The sequence below is a fragment of the Salminus brasiliensis genome, chromosome 19, assembly GCF_030463535.1.
Source record: "Salminus brasiliensis chromosome 19, fSalBra1.hap2, whole genome shotgun sequence".
Taxonomy (NCBI): Eukaryota; Metazoa; Chordata; class Actinopteri; order Characiformes; family Bryconidae; genus Salminus; species Salminus brasiliensis.
In genome coordinates this window covers 4,454,354-4,467,746 of record NC_132896.1, presented here as the reverse complement: position 1 = coordinate 4,467,746, position 13,393 = coordinate 4,454,354, and the positions used below count along the sequence as shown (strand labels likewise).

Here is a 13,393-nt window from a genome sequence, read left to right as displayed (position 1 = left end):
CATGGAGGGTGACCCTCATTTACAATGCAGCCGAGCATTTTACAGAAGAGATTAAAAAATTATTAGTACACATTTATGATAAAAAGGTATAGCAAAAACATGCTAATTAGACATTCTAACATAATACATAAGGTAAAAATAGGAAACAAATACAATAAAACAGGGCTACAAAATAAAAAAGTGAGAAAATCAAATTAATTAAATAATAAAAGTAAATAAAATAACTCACTGATAAAAGCAAAAGAGAAATATATAGAAATATCTTTAATAGATAGCAAAATAATAAATAATTACGAAAAAACTGTAATTAAAATAGATCATAATAGTCAACTAAAAACAGCTGCATGCTGTATTGAGATTTTTTTTTATGAATTACACTGCAGCTAAAAGCAGTTTTTCTGAAGGGTGATCCAAACACTGGAACGAGTTTTATTATTAAGTTCATCTCGGAAATGTACGAGAGCACACAATCTCAAAGAATTCGTAGTACTCACTTTTAGGGTAAATAAGGTAATTTCACAAGAGCACGTGCCACTCGGAAACCTTAAACTGTAAGCCCTTAAATTTGCATGGTATTGTGGGAACTGCAGTGGATATAGGAGTATCGCTATGGTAACTGCAGTCTTGTTGATTTGCATCTAAACTATAACCTTGGTCTTTCACTGAGCATGATCGGCTTATCTTTCACACTTTGCATAAATATAACATACAAAAACAAACTCGCCTGTGAAGTGTGAACTGGGTTAGCTTTTGTTTTTTTAATGCCCATTTAACCAGTACTGCGCTTTCCGGGACTGCAATTCGACCCCCTCCACATGACTGCAGGAGACCACAAAATGCACCATGCCACAAAAATGAAAGTAGACCTACATGTGAACGGACATTATTTAACATGGCCTGTTCCCCTCCAGATTTCCCACCAGACACGAGATGCACCCGCTTGTTCGGATGTCCCAAACTAACCACTGGATTCACAAAACTTAAAATGTCTTCATCCTTAAATCCACACCCCAGCCTGCTCGAATGTTAAGGGCAAGTTCTAACAAGGCCAGCGATTTCATCACACAGCAGCAAAAGCATTATGACAGCATGGACTACATGAGGGCTTGGCCCTTCACAATGCAGTGTTGATCAAGCAGCCAAGACCGGAGGCTGGATTCAAAAGTGTCTTAAGGGAGAGCGCACCTTTTCTCCCCTTAATTTCGTAATACTTAAGAAAAGGGTCAAGACATCTCTTATGTGTGATTTGTTCAGGTTAGGTGGACAATGAGAGTCGTCATTATAAGCAGATCAGCAGAGCTGTGAACGATTCTGCAGTGAATGAATCTGATGGAGACAAATCATAAAATATTGGTAATTTGTGAATTCTGACCCAGCTCAACTACACTCAAACAAACCTGGTTCCTCAAGGGTTCCTAATAAAGGCAATTTTGCCTGGGTATACAGTTCTTTCTTTCTTTTTTTTTTTTTTTGGGTAGTGGCCACTCCATCTCCCTGGTCAAAGCATGCTAAACGGGTACATAGCGGAGGCTACTAGAGGCGCAGACCCAGTCACTTCCCAGAAAGACTGCGTCAGAGGGCCTCTTACAATGAAAACACAAGCCACTACAAAGCTGTCTGTGGCAGAGAAAGAGAGAGTGTGCGTGAGAGAGGGAGAGGAGATGCTATTCACATTTGCACTCTGCTGCTAGGACGCCCCCTTCTCGTTTTACATGCGCTGGGGCTCAACACCGCGTGTTGGACAAGCTGCAGTGTTTGTAGCATCATACAGCACTTATAGCAGTGTGATCAGGTTGCCACAACGCTGCACAAACACACAGAGAGCAGTGAAGTGAGAACCTGCTGATAGTGCAGCCTGTAAAGCATGCATGCTGGTGAGTGTGTGTGTGTGTGTGTGTGTGTGTGTGTGTGTGTGTGTGTGTGTGTGGCGGGGGGTGGATGTAGCTTTTGGTTATAAATACAATCTGCTGTGTGGAGTGGAATCGGACCCAGCTCTGGCAAAGGGACGCAGCCTGAAGCTTTACTGTCAGCAGAGCACGACCCCATAACACCACACACAACCAGATCCGGTGCTGCTAACGCAGGGTTTCCCAGGAGCCTCCCTGCAGGGCACTGTGAGCATTTCCATAGCTAGGAATGCACAATATGACTAAGCGTTATCGTTATATGTTACAATATCCTTTCCAAGCAGGTTTGTCTGTACATAAAGAACACTTACTGCATGGCTCTTTGTACACGGCCTGTGATTAGTTCTGTATGTAAGCTTCGAATTCCAGCTCTTATGAGCACTCTGCTGTCACTCATTTTGACCAAAGTCATTTCCATTCAAAACACACAGGCACTATTAAAAGCAGCCGAGCCGGAGCCCGAGTGAGCACAATTGTCCTTGCTCTCTCCTGGTGGGTAGAGCCATGCCAGCCCTGTAGTACAGGGGCGGGGGACGGATACACTACTGTGCATTTTGTGTTTCTTAAGAAGGTTCACTGTGGGATGAGGGAGGCCAACATGTGAGACCACTGATGAAAACTACCACTGGACAAGAAGGACAAGAATTTTTCCTAGACATGGTGGTCACATGTCTATCAGACATAATAATCAAGCAGTCCATCAAACACATTATGGGATCATAACGGTAGAGCTGGGCGATATGGAAACATTTAATATCACAATATTTAAAGACATTTTTTATGATGTGCATCAGAATATTTCGTCACAGACAAAATGCACCAACAGCGTTAAATGTTTTAAAAACTGCTATCCAAATACTGTCCCATACTGAATACCATGATTTTTGCTTAAAATATGCAGCAGTCTATTGAATTCAATAAGATTTATTACATACAGATTGTCAGTGCTCTTTAAGCACTGATGATATTCACAATACACTCATAAAAGCATATTGTGGACCACGATAACAAAATTGATCACGATATGATAAAATATTGTCATATTGCCCAGCTCTTTATAACGGTACTGAAAAATCTCTTTGCCACCAACTTTGCTGAGCTTCTAGCTTTTGAAGAGAAGCAGAGCGCTGGGTAGTAGCTGTGAGCTCAGAGAACTGAGTCCCTCTTATAGTGCGATATTCCTTTTCAATACATTATAAACATCCACAGGTTCTGCTTTCTGTTCTCAGTTTTTCATTTATCCTACATTGCCGACTCTTAACCAGAGCTTCTGTTAGTGTGCCAACAGTCATAAGTGAAATAACCTGAAATACAGGCGACTCTCCACACTAGAATACACAGGGGAAAATAGTCTACTAACAGGTAGCTGTAACAAACTGAACTGTTAGGCTTCATGTTAAGCCTCAATGATCAACCATCTACTGTCCGGCTATTTTGTGTTATAGCAACAACAGAGGGTTGCAAACAGCAACGCTACATGGTTACACCCAGGAAACAAACACACACACACACACACACACAATGCACACATTTACCATGTTCGCTGTTACTCACAGCCTGGGCTGAAGAAGCCATGCTATTGTTTCATCTTTTCCAGACTGACTCTATAACTTCATCTACCCTGATCCCATTTACCTGCCTAATCATACTCCAGCACTACAGTGCTTAAACTCAGACCTCCCTTTATTTCTTTTTGTATTTTTGGGGATTTCTAAACTGGTGTGACCAGTAGGTTTTGTTAAGGCCATACAGCAAAGGCCTCAACGTCTTCTTACCTGAGCAACGACTCAACTCAAACAAGCCTACTTGGCCAAACCTCAAGAAGAGGCCACCGGTGACCTAACTCACTAAGTGGCCTTTTACCTAGGCTTAGTGAATTACCTGGTCATACTCCAGTGCGCCGGGGTAAAGTGGCCAGCCCAGAAACAGCTCAGCGATGACGCAGCCCAATGACCACATGTCTATGGCCTCACAGAAAGGCAAGCCCAGGATGATCTCCGGAGCCCTGTATGGAAAAAGCACACATACAAACACACACACAGTGATTAATAGAGCTGATTCTGTATAATAGGTGATTGTGTCACAAAGCAAAAACGTAAACATAAGGGTAAAGGTGCAGGTATTAATTACTGTGCTCTGTACAGTGTAACGTGCCCTCCGCATTTGACCCATCTGTGGTAGTGAACACACACACCCCAGAGTGGTGGTTAGCCAACTCCAGCGCCCAACTCCAGAGCAGAGAGGGTGAAGGGCCTTGCTCAAGGGCCCTGCTCAAGGGCCCTGCTCAAGGGCCCAACAGTGGCAGCTTGCAGAGTCCGGGTTTCGAACCCACAACCCTGCCATCAATAGCTCAGACTCAGAGAAGCCCCTACTGGCTTATTCTGCAGCCATCTGAACTGGAGGCAATGCTGCCAGTGTCTCAGAAAGAAGCTGCTCCTAATGAAGCCATCTTCCTGTGCTTACAAACACAGACAAAACATGTTTGCAGCTGAGGCAGGACCACTGACGTCACGGCAACACATCTGCTGTCATGACAACGGGAAGAAAAAAAAAAAAAGAAAAAAAAAAAAAAAAAGCAGCTGCCTAGCGACAAACGATCTTACACATGATGATGTCGCCACTGAAGGCCATAGCAGGGGTGAGGAGAGGCAGTAGGTGACACCGCTCAAGGACACGACGCGAACGTTAAGTCACGGCTCTGAAGGTGTCAGAAATGCAGCGTCTTCCAAGTGCTCGTCAAGCAGGGACGGGGTGCTATGGAAAACGCCATTTATGATGGTGTTTGTTAGCTACACAGATGTGCAAATGCACACACTCACAGCTCATCTAGTCCCTGTAGAGACTGTACTGCCAATAGAATAGGACTCTTTGGAGCAGATGAATAAACATGAACCTGTTGGCACCATGCTGCCTAATGCCAGGCGTGGGCTATAGAGCCCCCCAGAAAGCCTTTTCCCCTGGGCAGGAGAGACAGTTACTCCAATAAAAGCAGGATAAACTATTTTTAATAACCTTGATTTCGAAAGAAACAATGAATTGGCAGGTGTCCCAATACTTATGTACATACAGTGGATCAACGCAGGACTGCCTCAGCCCATATGCTTTTCATTTTAGCGGCTGTTCTGTATCTCAGCTTGTCCAGAAATGCATGTGCAAAGCATGTCCTTTAGAGAACTGTAGGGTGAGCCCAAGAGCCAAAAGCACCAATACTACATACTGCTGCTTTAAACGTCCAGATGTCACTACATTAACATGAAATACGGGACAATCTTACTAAATATGAAACAAACTAGTATATATGAACATTAAAAGTAAACTTTTACTAGAACCTAAAACACCTATAGTTAAAATTTTAATCACAGCACATCATGAACTGCTGTAAGTACCTAATACTTGATGTCAACCAAGAGCAATCTTAGAACAGACTACTTGCAGCCTGCAAGTTCCCCCCCACAAACCCTCGTTCTATTTCTGACCCCAGAGAGCCTGGTTCACATCAGGAGCTATTCTGCGCTATGATGACAGCAGGGCTTAGCAGCCAACAGCCCCCCGAATAAGAATGGAGCAGGGACAAAACAGACAGAGGGTCCGACATGCAGCTTTGCAGTGCAGCTTTCAGGGATTAAACCTGCCTAAACTCTACTCCCTGCTCAGATGGCAGAGCTCAGAGGACTAAACCCAACACCAGCCAACACTGCAGGGGGTTCAGTGGCTTAAGCATAAAGGAGACACCAACTGAGACTGCCAGAGAGTGACTTAACCCAGACCGCTGAAGGACACCAAACCCCATTACTTAACAGGACTACAGGATACAGGAACTTAACCCAACAACCTGAGGAACACAGGAACTTCACTTAACACCACTGAAGGATACATAGACCTTAAGAAGAATACTACAACTCGATGCAAAAAAAAAAACCCTAAAAAAACCTGGGGACCACAGGACCCCAACCCGGCATCCGGCAACGCTGAGGACCACAGGACCCCAACCCGGCATCCGGCAACACTGAGGACCACAGGACCCCAACTCGATGTTGAACTTATCGTCATTAAATTTATCTTAAGCCTTAATTTTGTAAACTAGTTTTTAACTGGTTGGTCAATTTAACCTTCTCTTCTCATGTCGTGCAACTTTGAGCGCTGAACTTGATGGAAAACTGCTGGAGGACAAAAATTCAAAGCCTTGCTGAAGGTTTTTTGAAGAAAGAAAGAGGGTAAGGTAGCGGCATCTTCTGAATTTAGCTCAACCACTTCACACAGTCGGGCTACAACTGCTCCCTTCAAAGTCGTCTGTGGCGATGCCAATAATAAAAGGTCCATTGTACATGCTAAACGAATTCATCAGAGACTGGAGATTGCTATAATGGAACCTAAGCATGCAGACCGGCGCTGGCCCTACCCATCTGTTTCTGAGAACCATCATAGAGGGTTTGAGTTCCCAAAGCATACCCCCAAATAGCACTGTCGTCTGAGTTACATGGTAGTCAAAGTGCTACTTCGGGCACTGTCTCTACCACATAGGTCTCTTCCACAGGAAAAGTCTGTTATGTTGGTAAAACTACTGGAAAAAGCAGCACAGAACTGGCCTGAAGTTTCAGCGTCACATCAAGACACTTGTGAAGCAAAGTAGGGCAAAGGGTTCAGAGCACTGTATTCAAATCTACAAGGCATGGAAACAAATTCTGTTTGAAGGGTGTTAATGGTCAGGTGGAATATGCAAAAAGCAACTGAGACTGGGAAGGGACACCGAAACATATTAGCCACAGTTGGGTGACGTACCGAAGCCACACAAACCTCCTCAGACATTTGCATAAGCCAGCTTTCACATCCACGTAGCAGTAGAAAAACACAATGTTGATATTCACCCTGAAGATCACATCACTGACATTCAAGACGAAGGCTACGGTTTGGGTTCGCACTTCTAGAGAATCTCATGACACCGTTTCCCAGCACTTAAGTAGGAAGTTGTATTTTCTATAATGCATCTATAGGGGGGAAATGCACACAAAAAATAAGAAATCCAAAATTACGATGACATGACAGCAGAGGTGGACTGGGTTTTCCCCAAACTGCACCTCCAAGACAGGATATTCTATAAAGATCTCTTACGTAATCACCTACAAGACACAATACACCGATATCTTACTTATGATCAAGCTTATGCCTGAGAGCACAGCAATATTAATAACCTCTGTCCATAAACAAAGCATTCCATGAGCACATGAAATCTGTGCCCATCTGCGCTTAAGAAAACACTATTCTTTATGAGGGCTGTGAAATATTTTATACATAAGTTTTAAAATGTGTTTAGCAATACTGTATCATTTCTCAAACACAGCATTGATTTTTAATTAACAGTTTAAATGCAAAAATTTGTGACAGACTAGGGCAGATTTTATACTGTGGCAGGTATTTTATCGATTTTTGCATATTCTCTTAAATGCACCATTAAAGGCACTTGCATATCAACCTGAAAAACTGAAGTCAGATTTGGGAGATTCTTCATATTTCTTCTGAAAACATACCATCACTCATGCGGACGAATTGTTTTGGTGCCTGAAACGGTTTTGCAAAAGGTATAGGTTCACAAAAGCAATACATAAACTGTGTAAGAGGCGGAAGATGAGTTTCTAAGTGTGTGCATTGGTCAGTTTCGTACAGAACATAGCCGGATGAACGAATCCACCAATAACAGATGAGAGGCAGATGACAGACACACGAATCCACCAGTTAGACGCAGCTGGCGGACGCAGAGACGAGCATGTCGACCCATCTTCATAGGCTTGTAACTACTGATGAGAGATGGGTACAATCTGGCAATGATGTTTATTTATTTTTTAACGGCTTTCTCTTAAATTTTGATAAAAAAAAAACAACCAACGCAATACACCACCTTGCTTATTCATCCCAACACACTGAATCGAAACCCCTGTATCGTGACCTGCAGCATCGCCAGGTTCTTGCCAATACACAGGCCTACTCTGAGTATGTCGTCACTCTGTAGCTCCACAAAACAGACTTCAGGGTTAAAGAAAGCCATTGCAATTTGTTTGTCCTGTATCTCCACCATGTCTGAACCCTTGTCCTACATTAGCCATTTCCTGAGCGGTCAGGACGGAGGGAAGCCACACCAACCATCCCCCTGTATTAGAACACGAAACCCTAGAGGCAGGCTGAATGCGGCCGCACTGTGACGGCAATCCCCGGACATAAAGTAACCTCTCAGAACTCGCAGCTGCGCAAGGGGAAAACCTACAGCGCGTCATGCACAAAACCCTGAGCACTCCGCCACGGATGAGGTTACAGCTGGGCAGGCGCTGTCTAGAGGAGTCTGTGAAAAGAAATATATAAATAAATACCACTACACAGTTCAGAGGGGTTTCATACGACAGCTGTGAAATATGTTTATTGTTATTGTAATACCTGGTCTTTGCAATACTGATATCGCAGGAGCTTTCAAAACTAAAATGAACGTTTATAAAGAAGAATATTATTATATGGCGTGTTCTCTGTAGGGGTGGGCAACATGTTTGTGGATCATTTTTATTATCGTGATACAAGCGAGCGTATCGTGGATATCGTGAGTGCTTAAAGAATGCTGACCAACTGCTTGTTTCATTACACAGAGTGCATTGAGTAATGCTGTTTAGTTAGATGAAGTGCAGCAGACATTGTATATAAATCACTGTCCTCAGTGCAGGAGGGCATTTTGCTGCTGTCCAATGAAAACCATGCATCTCCATTGTGGTCCAGTTTTCTCCACAGTTTAAACCCAGTAAATTGTTAGTACCATTTTGGAGATACATGTTTTTCCAATCGACAGCGACGACTTGAGTAGCAGTTCTTAAGAACCGGTCTGCTGATATACTATATATGAATACTATACTATTAGCCAATAACTTAAGGTGGATATTCATTGATATTAGAAGAATAGAATAAACCAATAATACATAATGCAAATTATATTTATAATTATAATAATTACAATTATATTAATAATATTTATTCATTTATTTTATTTATCTTTTAATTTTTTAAAGAGCTGCACCGATCCGATACTAGGATCGGATATCGGTCCCGATGTTAACAAAATTAGCTGGATCGGGTATCGAATAATTAGGCCGATCCATGGAACAGATCCCTTCATTTTAATTGGTTGGTATGAGACTGAACTAAATGTTTACATGTTTGCAATTCTTGATTGCTGCTTGTATGTTTGACCAAGTGACTTATTTATTCTATATATTCTCAGGTCCAGCTGCTAGACTTTATTTTGAATTATGCTAAATATTTAAAAATAAGATTGATTACTGTTTGTGTTTGACAAAGTGAACCTACTTTTCAGTTTTGACTCCTTTTTTATTTTGAATTTGAATGCTGCGTCAGGGTCCTGCACAATTGTTTACTTTACTGACAAATAAATGGCAATTTAGTACATTTACATCTGGGTAATTTGTTATATTATATAAAGTAATGTTTAAGTCAATCCTGATGCCTTAAGTCTTTCCCACATGGTGAGGTATACGGTTTATTAATTCAACAAATGGTATCAGATCTGTATGGGGTATCGACCGATATGCAAAGTTTATGTATCTGTATCGGAACTGGAAAAAGCTTGGCTGGGCTTGATTCAGCTTATTCAAATTTTCTGTTCCACCTTAAATGGCCTGGTAGTTCTGTACAGGCAAGAAGCTGCAGCCATTAAAGTGCAGGTCTTTGACCTGTAGCACTTTGTGAACAGTCAGTTTGGCTGACGCTCTTATTTACAGTGACTCAGATTTGAAAGCACGCTGCACAGGAAGGAGAATGGTAATGGTAATGGTTGAGGTGTGAGTATGAAGAACCTTCTTATCCACTTATTTAAAACTTTTAAAAGATCTTCAAACCAAACCAAAAATGTCTCACTAAAGGCTCTAAAGTCTTTGTAGCGCCTCTATTTTGAAGAGTGCAGTGTCAGGAGTCTTGCCCAAGGACTCTTTCTGGTCCAGTGTAGCCTGGCCGGTGGTGTTATCCACTACAGTACGCCACCTCACATCAATACGCTACAGCTGAGGCAACGTGGACTGTAGACGCAGCTGTGAGGTCTAGAAAAATGAAATGTTCAACATCTGTGATTAAATGTCACGATACCAAACTTTCTGTAGTCTTTTAAAGCGATACCTGCCTAAATATCTCAATACAGACACTAAAATCACATTGCAAAAAAAAAACAAAAAAACATCAGGAACAATAATGGAGTAAAAGATAATTGTTTTTTTATTAAATATTTCGCTTCGTGCTACAAGCTGAGGATGGTCTGCAAAAATCACTGGTATGAGCAGCCATGCTACACGTTCTCTTCTGAGCATGCCTTCACTGCAGAGAGGAGGCAAGCGCTGGAGTGCTGCCCACCCACACTGCCCCCTGTGGCACGCGCTGGAAATACTGTCGTTTTTTTTAAATGACAAAGTATCCAGCCGTATCTGTATACCATGCAATGATGCACTTCTACAATTGTGTAAAATTAAGTCAAAATTGTAGGTAATAATGAAATGCGTCATGCATCCCTAATTAAGTCATTTACAAAATTCAATTCAAAGTTTTGCTCTATGCAAAATCCACCCCCCCGCCCCCCCGTTTGCTTTCATATCGCAATCACAATATGTAGCAATAGGAATGCAATAGGGCGTTTTGCGCAGGGCTATTTCACAGTAGTTACTCAAAAATGAAGAAAGGGACGGAACCAGGCCTGTGACTATGCATCCAAACGACACCATGCGCTCTTAATTACATCTGATTATAATTACATATAAACACCTGGTTGGTTTGCAAGCAACCAGCAGCAAACAGCCCACTCCAGCAGGGTCATGTCACGAGCCACAGTCCTCCCACCTCTCACTCTAGCCTCATTAGGTCCAGCTGATCATGCAACAACTGCATAAAAGTCATTTTATTCAAATCTAGTTAAACGTACTACGTTTCTACGCATCACGAGAATCGAAATGCCCCCTGGACTGGGTGCATCAGCACACCCCCCTAGACAGAACTCCAGAAACTCCAACAAACCGCAGACACCAGAATCGATCCGCACATCCCGCGTCTCCAGCACCAAACTCAGGATTTCCACTTCTCCCGCTGCGCACGGAGCAGGAGAGGACATTCAGTACTGAGAACAGAATGCAGCTTTCTGGCAGGAGCTCAAACTCACACAGAGCTCCAAGTTTGCGCATGCAGTTACAGCTAATGATCCACACGTGCCTGCCAGGGGAGCGTGTGTACATGTGTGTCTGGGTGTGGAGGGGCACCGAGTGTTAAGGCCTTTCATTAACACAGCAACAGAGACGAGAGCGAGCGAGCGAGCAAGCAACAGAGAGAGGAAAAAAAAAAAAAAGGCTGGGAGAGAGAGAGAGAGTCCAAACTGACACGGGTCATTGGGTTTTCCCTCCAGGCTCTGCCTGTACACCACTATCCAGTCACTGCGCTCTCTGTAAACAAATCCCACCCAAACACAGCTTATCTAATCTCTTACAGCAGAGAGCAGTTATTCGGACTTCCCCTCCACAACCCAGCAATAACTTTTCCATCGGCTCCACTGCCCCCGCGCCATAGTGGAAAAATTCAGCGGCCTTTATCCCAGAAACTAATCAGGAACCTGGCTGAGGGCGAGAGCTCCTGGTGCTGAAAATGGAGGAAATAGAACTCACGCCAACCAGGCAGTCTGGAACGGGTTTTCCAAAACAGAGCTACAGCGTGATCCAGGGAGTAAGGGTGTAAATCTCTTCAAATCTTTGTTCACGGTTCTTTTGGAGATTCAACGAGTCTCAAAATCGATTGATTTCTAAAAATATATATAATGTGAAAAAAATACAGGAAGATGAAAACATCCTACTACTAATCTACTGCTCTGGGTTACACATAGGGCCCCGTCCACCCCCCTCACCAAGCTCTTCAGAGAGGTCACCATCAGGTAGGCACCTCCCTTCGCCAGTGTTTCACTGAATCAAGCCCACGAGACCCCACCTCCAAGCCAACTTCACTGGCCTCTCTGGAGACTAAGGCCATACCCAGCCCCACTGGCACTGTTAATGCATGCTCAGTGCCTCCAGTTCCAGGTGGACTTCACGCACTACTTGGTGGCTAAGGCCATATCTAGCCCCACTGGCACAGTTGATGCACACTTATGGACTGGAATAAAACCCAGAGAGCATTTAATTACAGTAGTTAATAATAACAGTATTCTTTTTTTGTGCAAATACATAAATATAAAACAACCCATGCCACGATAAACTTGAAACCAGCACCCAACGCAGTTTCCCCGAGATAATATGCGACCTGAAAGCAGAGGAAGCGCACCTTCTCAGTAGCGCAACCACCAGACGGGATGCTTTCAGAGGTACGGTGTGAAATTAAAACCCAAAACACAGTTGATCCAGCGGATCAGGGGCTTTAAATAACTGAGAGGCAGCTCGTTTTTCATTTACGGTAACAGGAAACCCGACACTTCAGGGTAAGCCTTAAGATCATGGTTTCGCTGGAAGGGTCGACCGACTCCTGTAACTGGCTTAGCAGTTTCAATGCACACAAAGCTGCAGAAACCTGCTCCAAATTCAGAACCTGAGCCAAAGAGAAGTCTTTCTTTGTTCCAGCTGGAACCTTAAATACCTGCTGGAGTCTGAATAAGCGCTGGGCGGTATGAATAAGTCTGAATAAGGGTGAACCTTAAATACCTGCTGGGGTCTGAATAAGTGCTGGGGGGTATAAATAAGTCTGAATAAGGGCGAACCTTAAATACCTGCTGGAGTCTGAATAAGTGCTGGGCGATATGAATAAGTCTGAATAAGGGCGAACCTTAAATACCTGCTGGGGTCTGAATAAGTGCTGGGGGGTATAAATAAGTCTGAATAAGGGCGAACCTTAAATACCTGCTGGAGTCTGAATAAGTGCTGGGCGATATGAATAAGTCTGAATAAGGGCGAACCTTAAATACCTGCTGGAGTCTGAATAAGTGCTGGGCGATATGAATAAGTCTGAATAAGGGCGAACCTTAAATACCTGCTGGAGTCTGAATAAGCGCTGGGCGATATGAATAAGTCTGAATAAGGGCGAACCTTAAATACCTGCTGGAGTCTGAATAAGTGCTGGGCGGTATGAGCTCGAATCAATTGCGATTAATGAACGATTATATGAGATGCTTAAGTTGCTCAGTTGGCCCGGTGTTGGAGTTCTCCTCCATATTGCTTCCATGTCGCAGACGGGATGGGGTGGAGCCACAGGAGTACACAAGCGGTACTATGGTTTTAAGGGAACGGTGCATAAATATACACAGGATTTCATACAATTTCGCCACATCGCCCACCTCTACCATGCAGTTTGGACAAGCCGGCTTTATCGTCCAACTTTCTTTTATCTCCTAACAGAGCATTTTCACCTTGTAGTTTTCACTACCGTCAAAATGATGTTTTACTAGCCCAGCAAGACTCGAACAACGTCTTTAACTCGACTAAAGG

General features: G+C 43.2%; 1 protein-coding gene across 2 annotated transcripts in view; it reads right to left on the bottom strand.

Annotated features, from left to right (window-relative positions):
* Window positions 1–13,393, bottom strand: part of hipk3a (homeodomain interacting protein kinase 3a) — a 56,547-nt gene that overhangs the window by 21,848 nt on the left and 21,306 nt on the right. For both annotated transcript variants that reach the window (XM_072662984.1, XM_072662985.1), the window contains exon 3: window positions 3,789–3,912. In XM_072662984.1, the coding sequence (XP_072519085.1) occupies window positions 3,789–3,912 (124 nt within the window). The remainder of the gene's footprint in view (window positions 1–3,788; window positions 3,913–13,393) is intronic.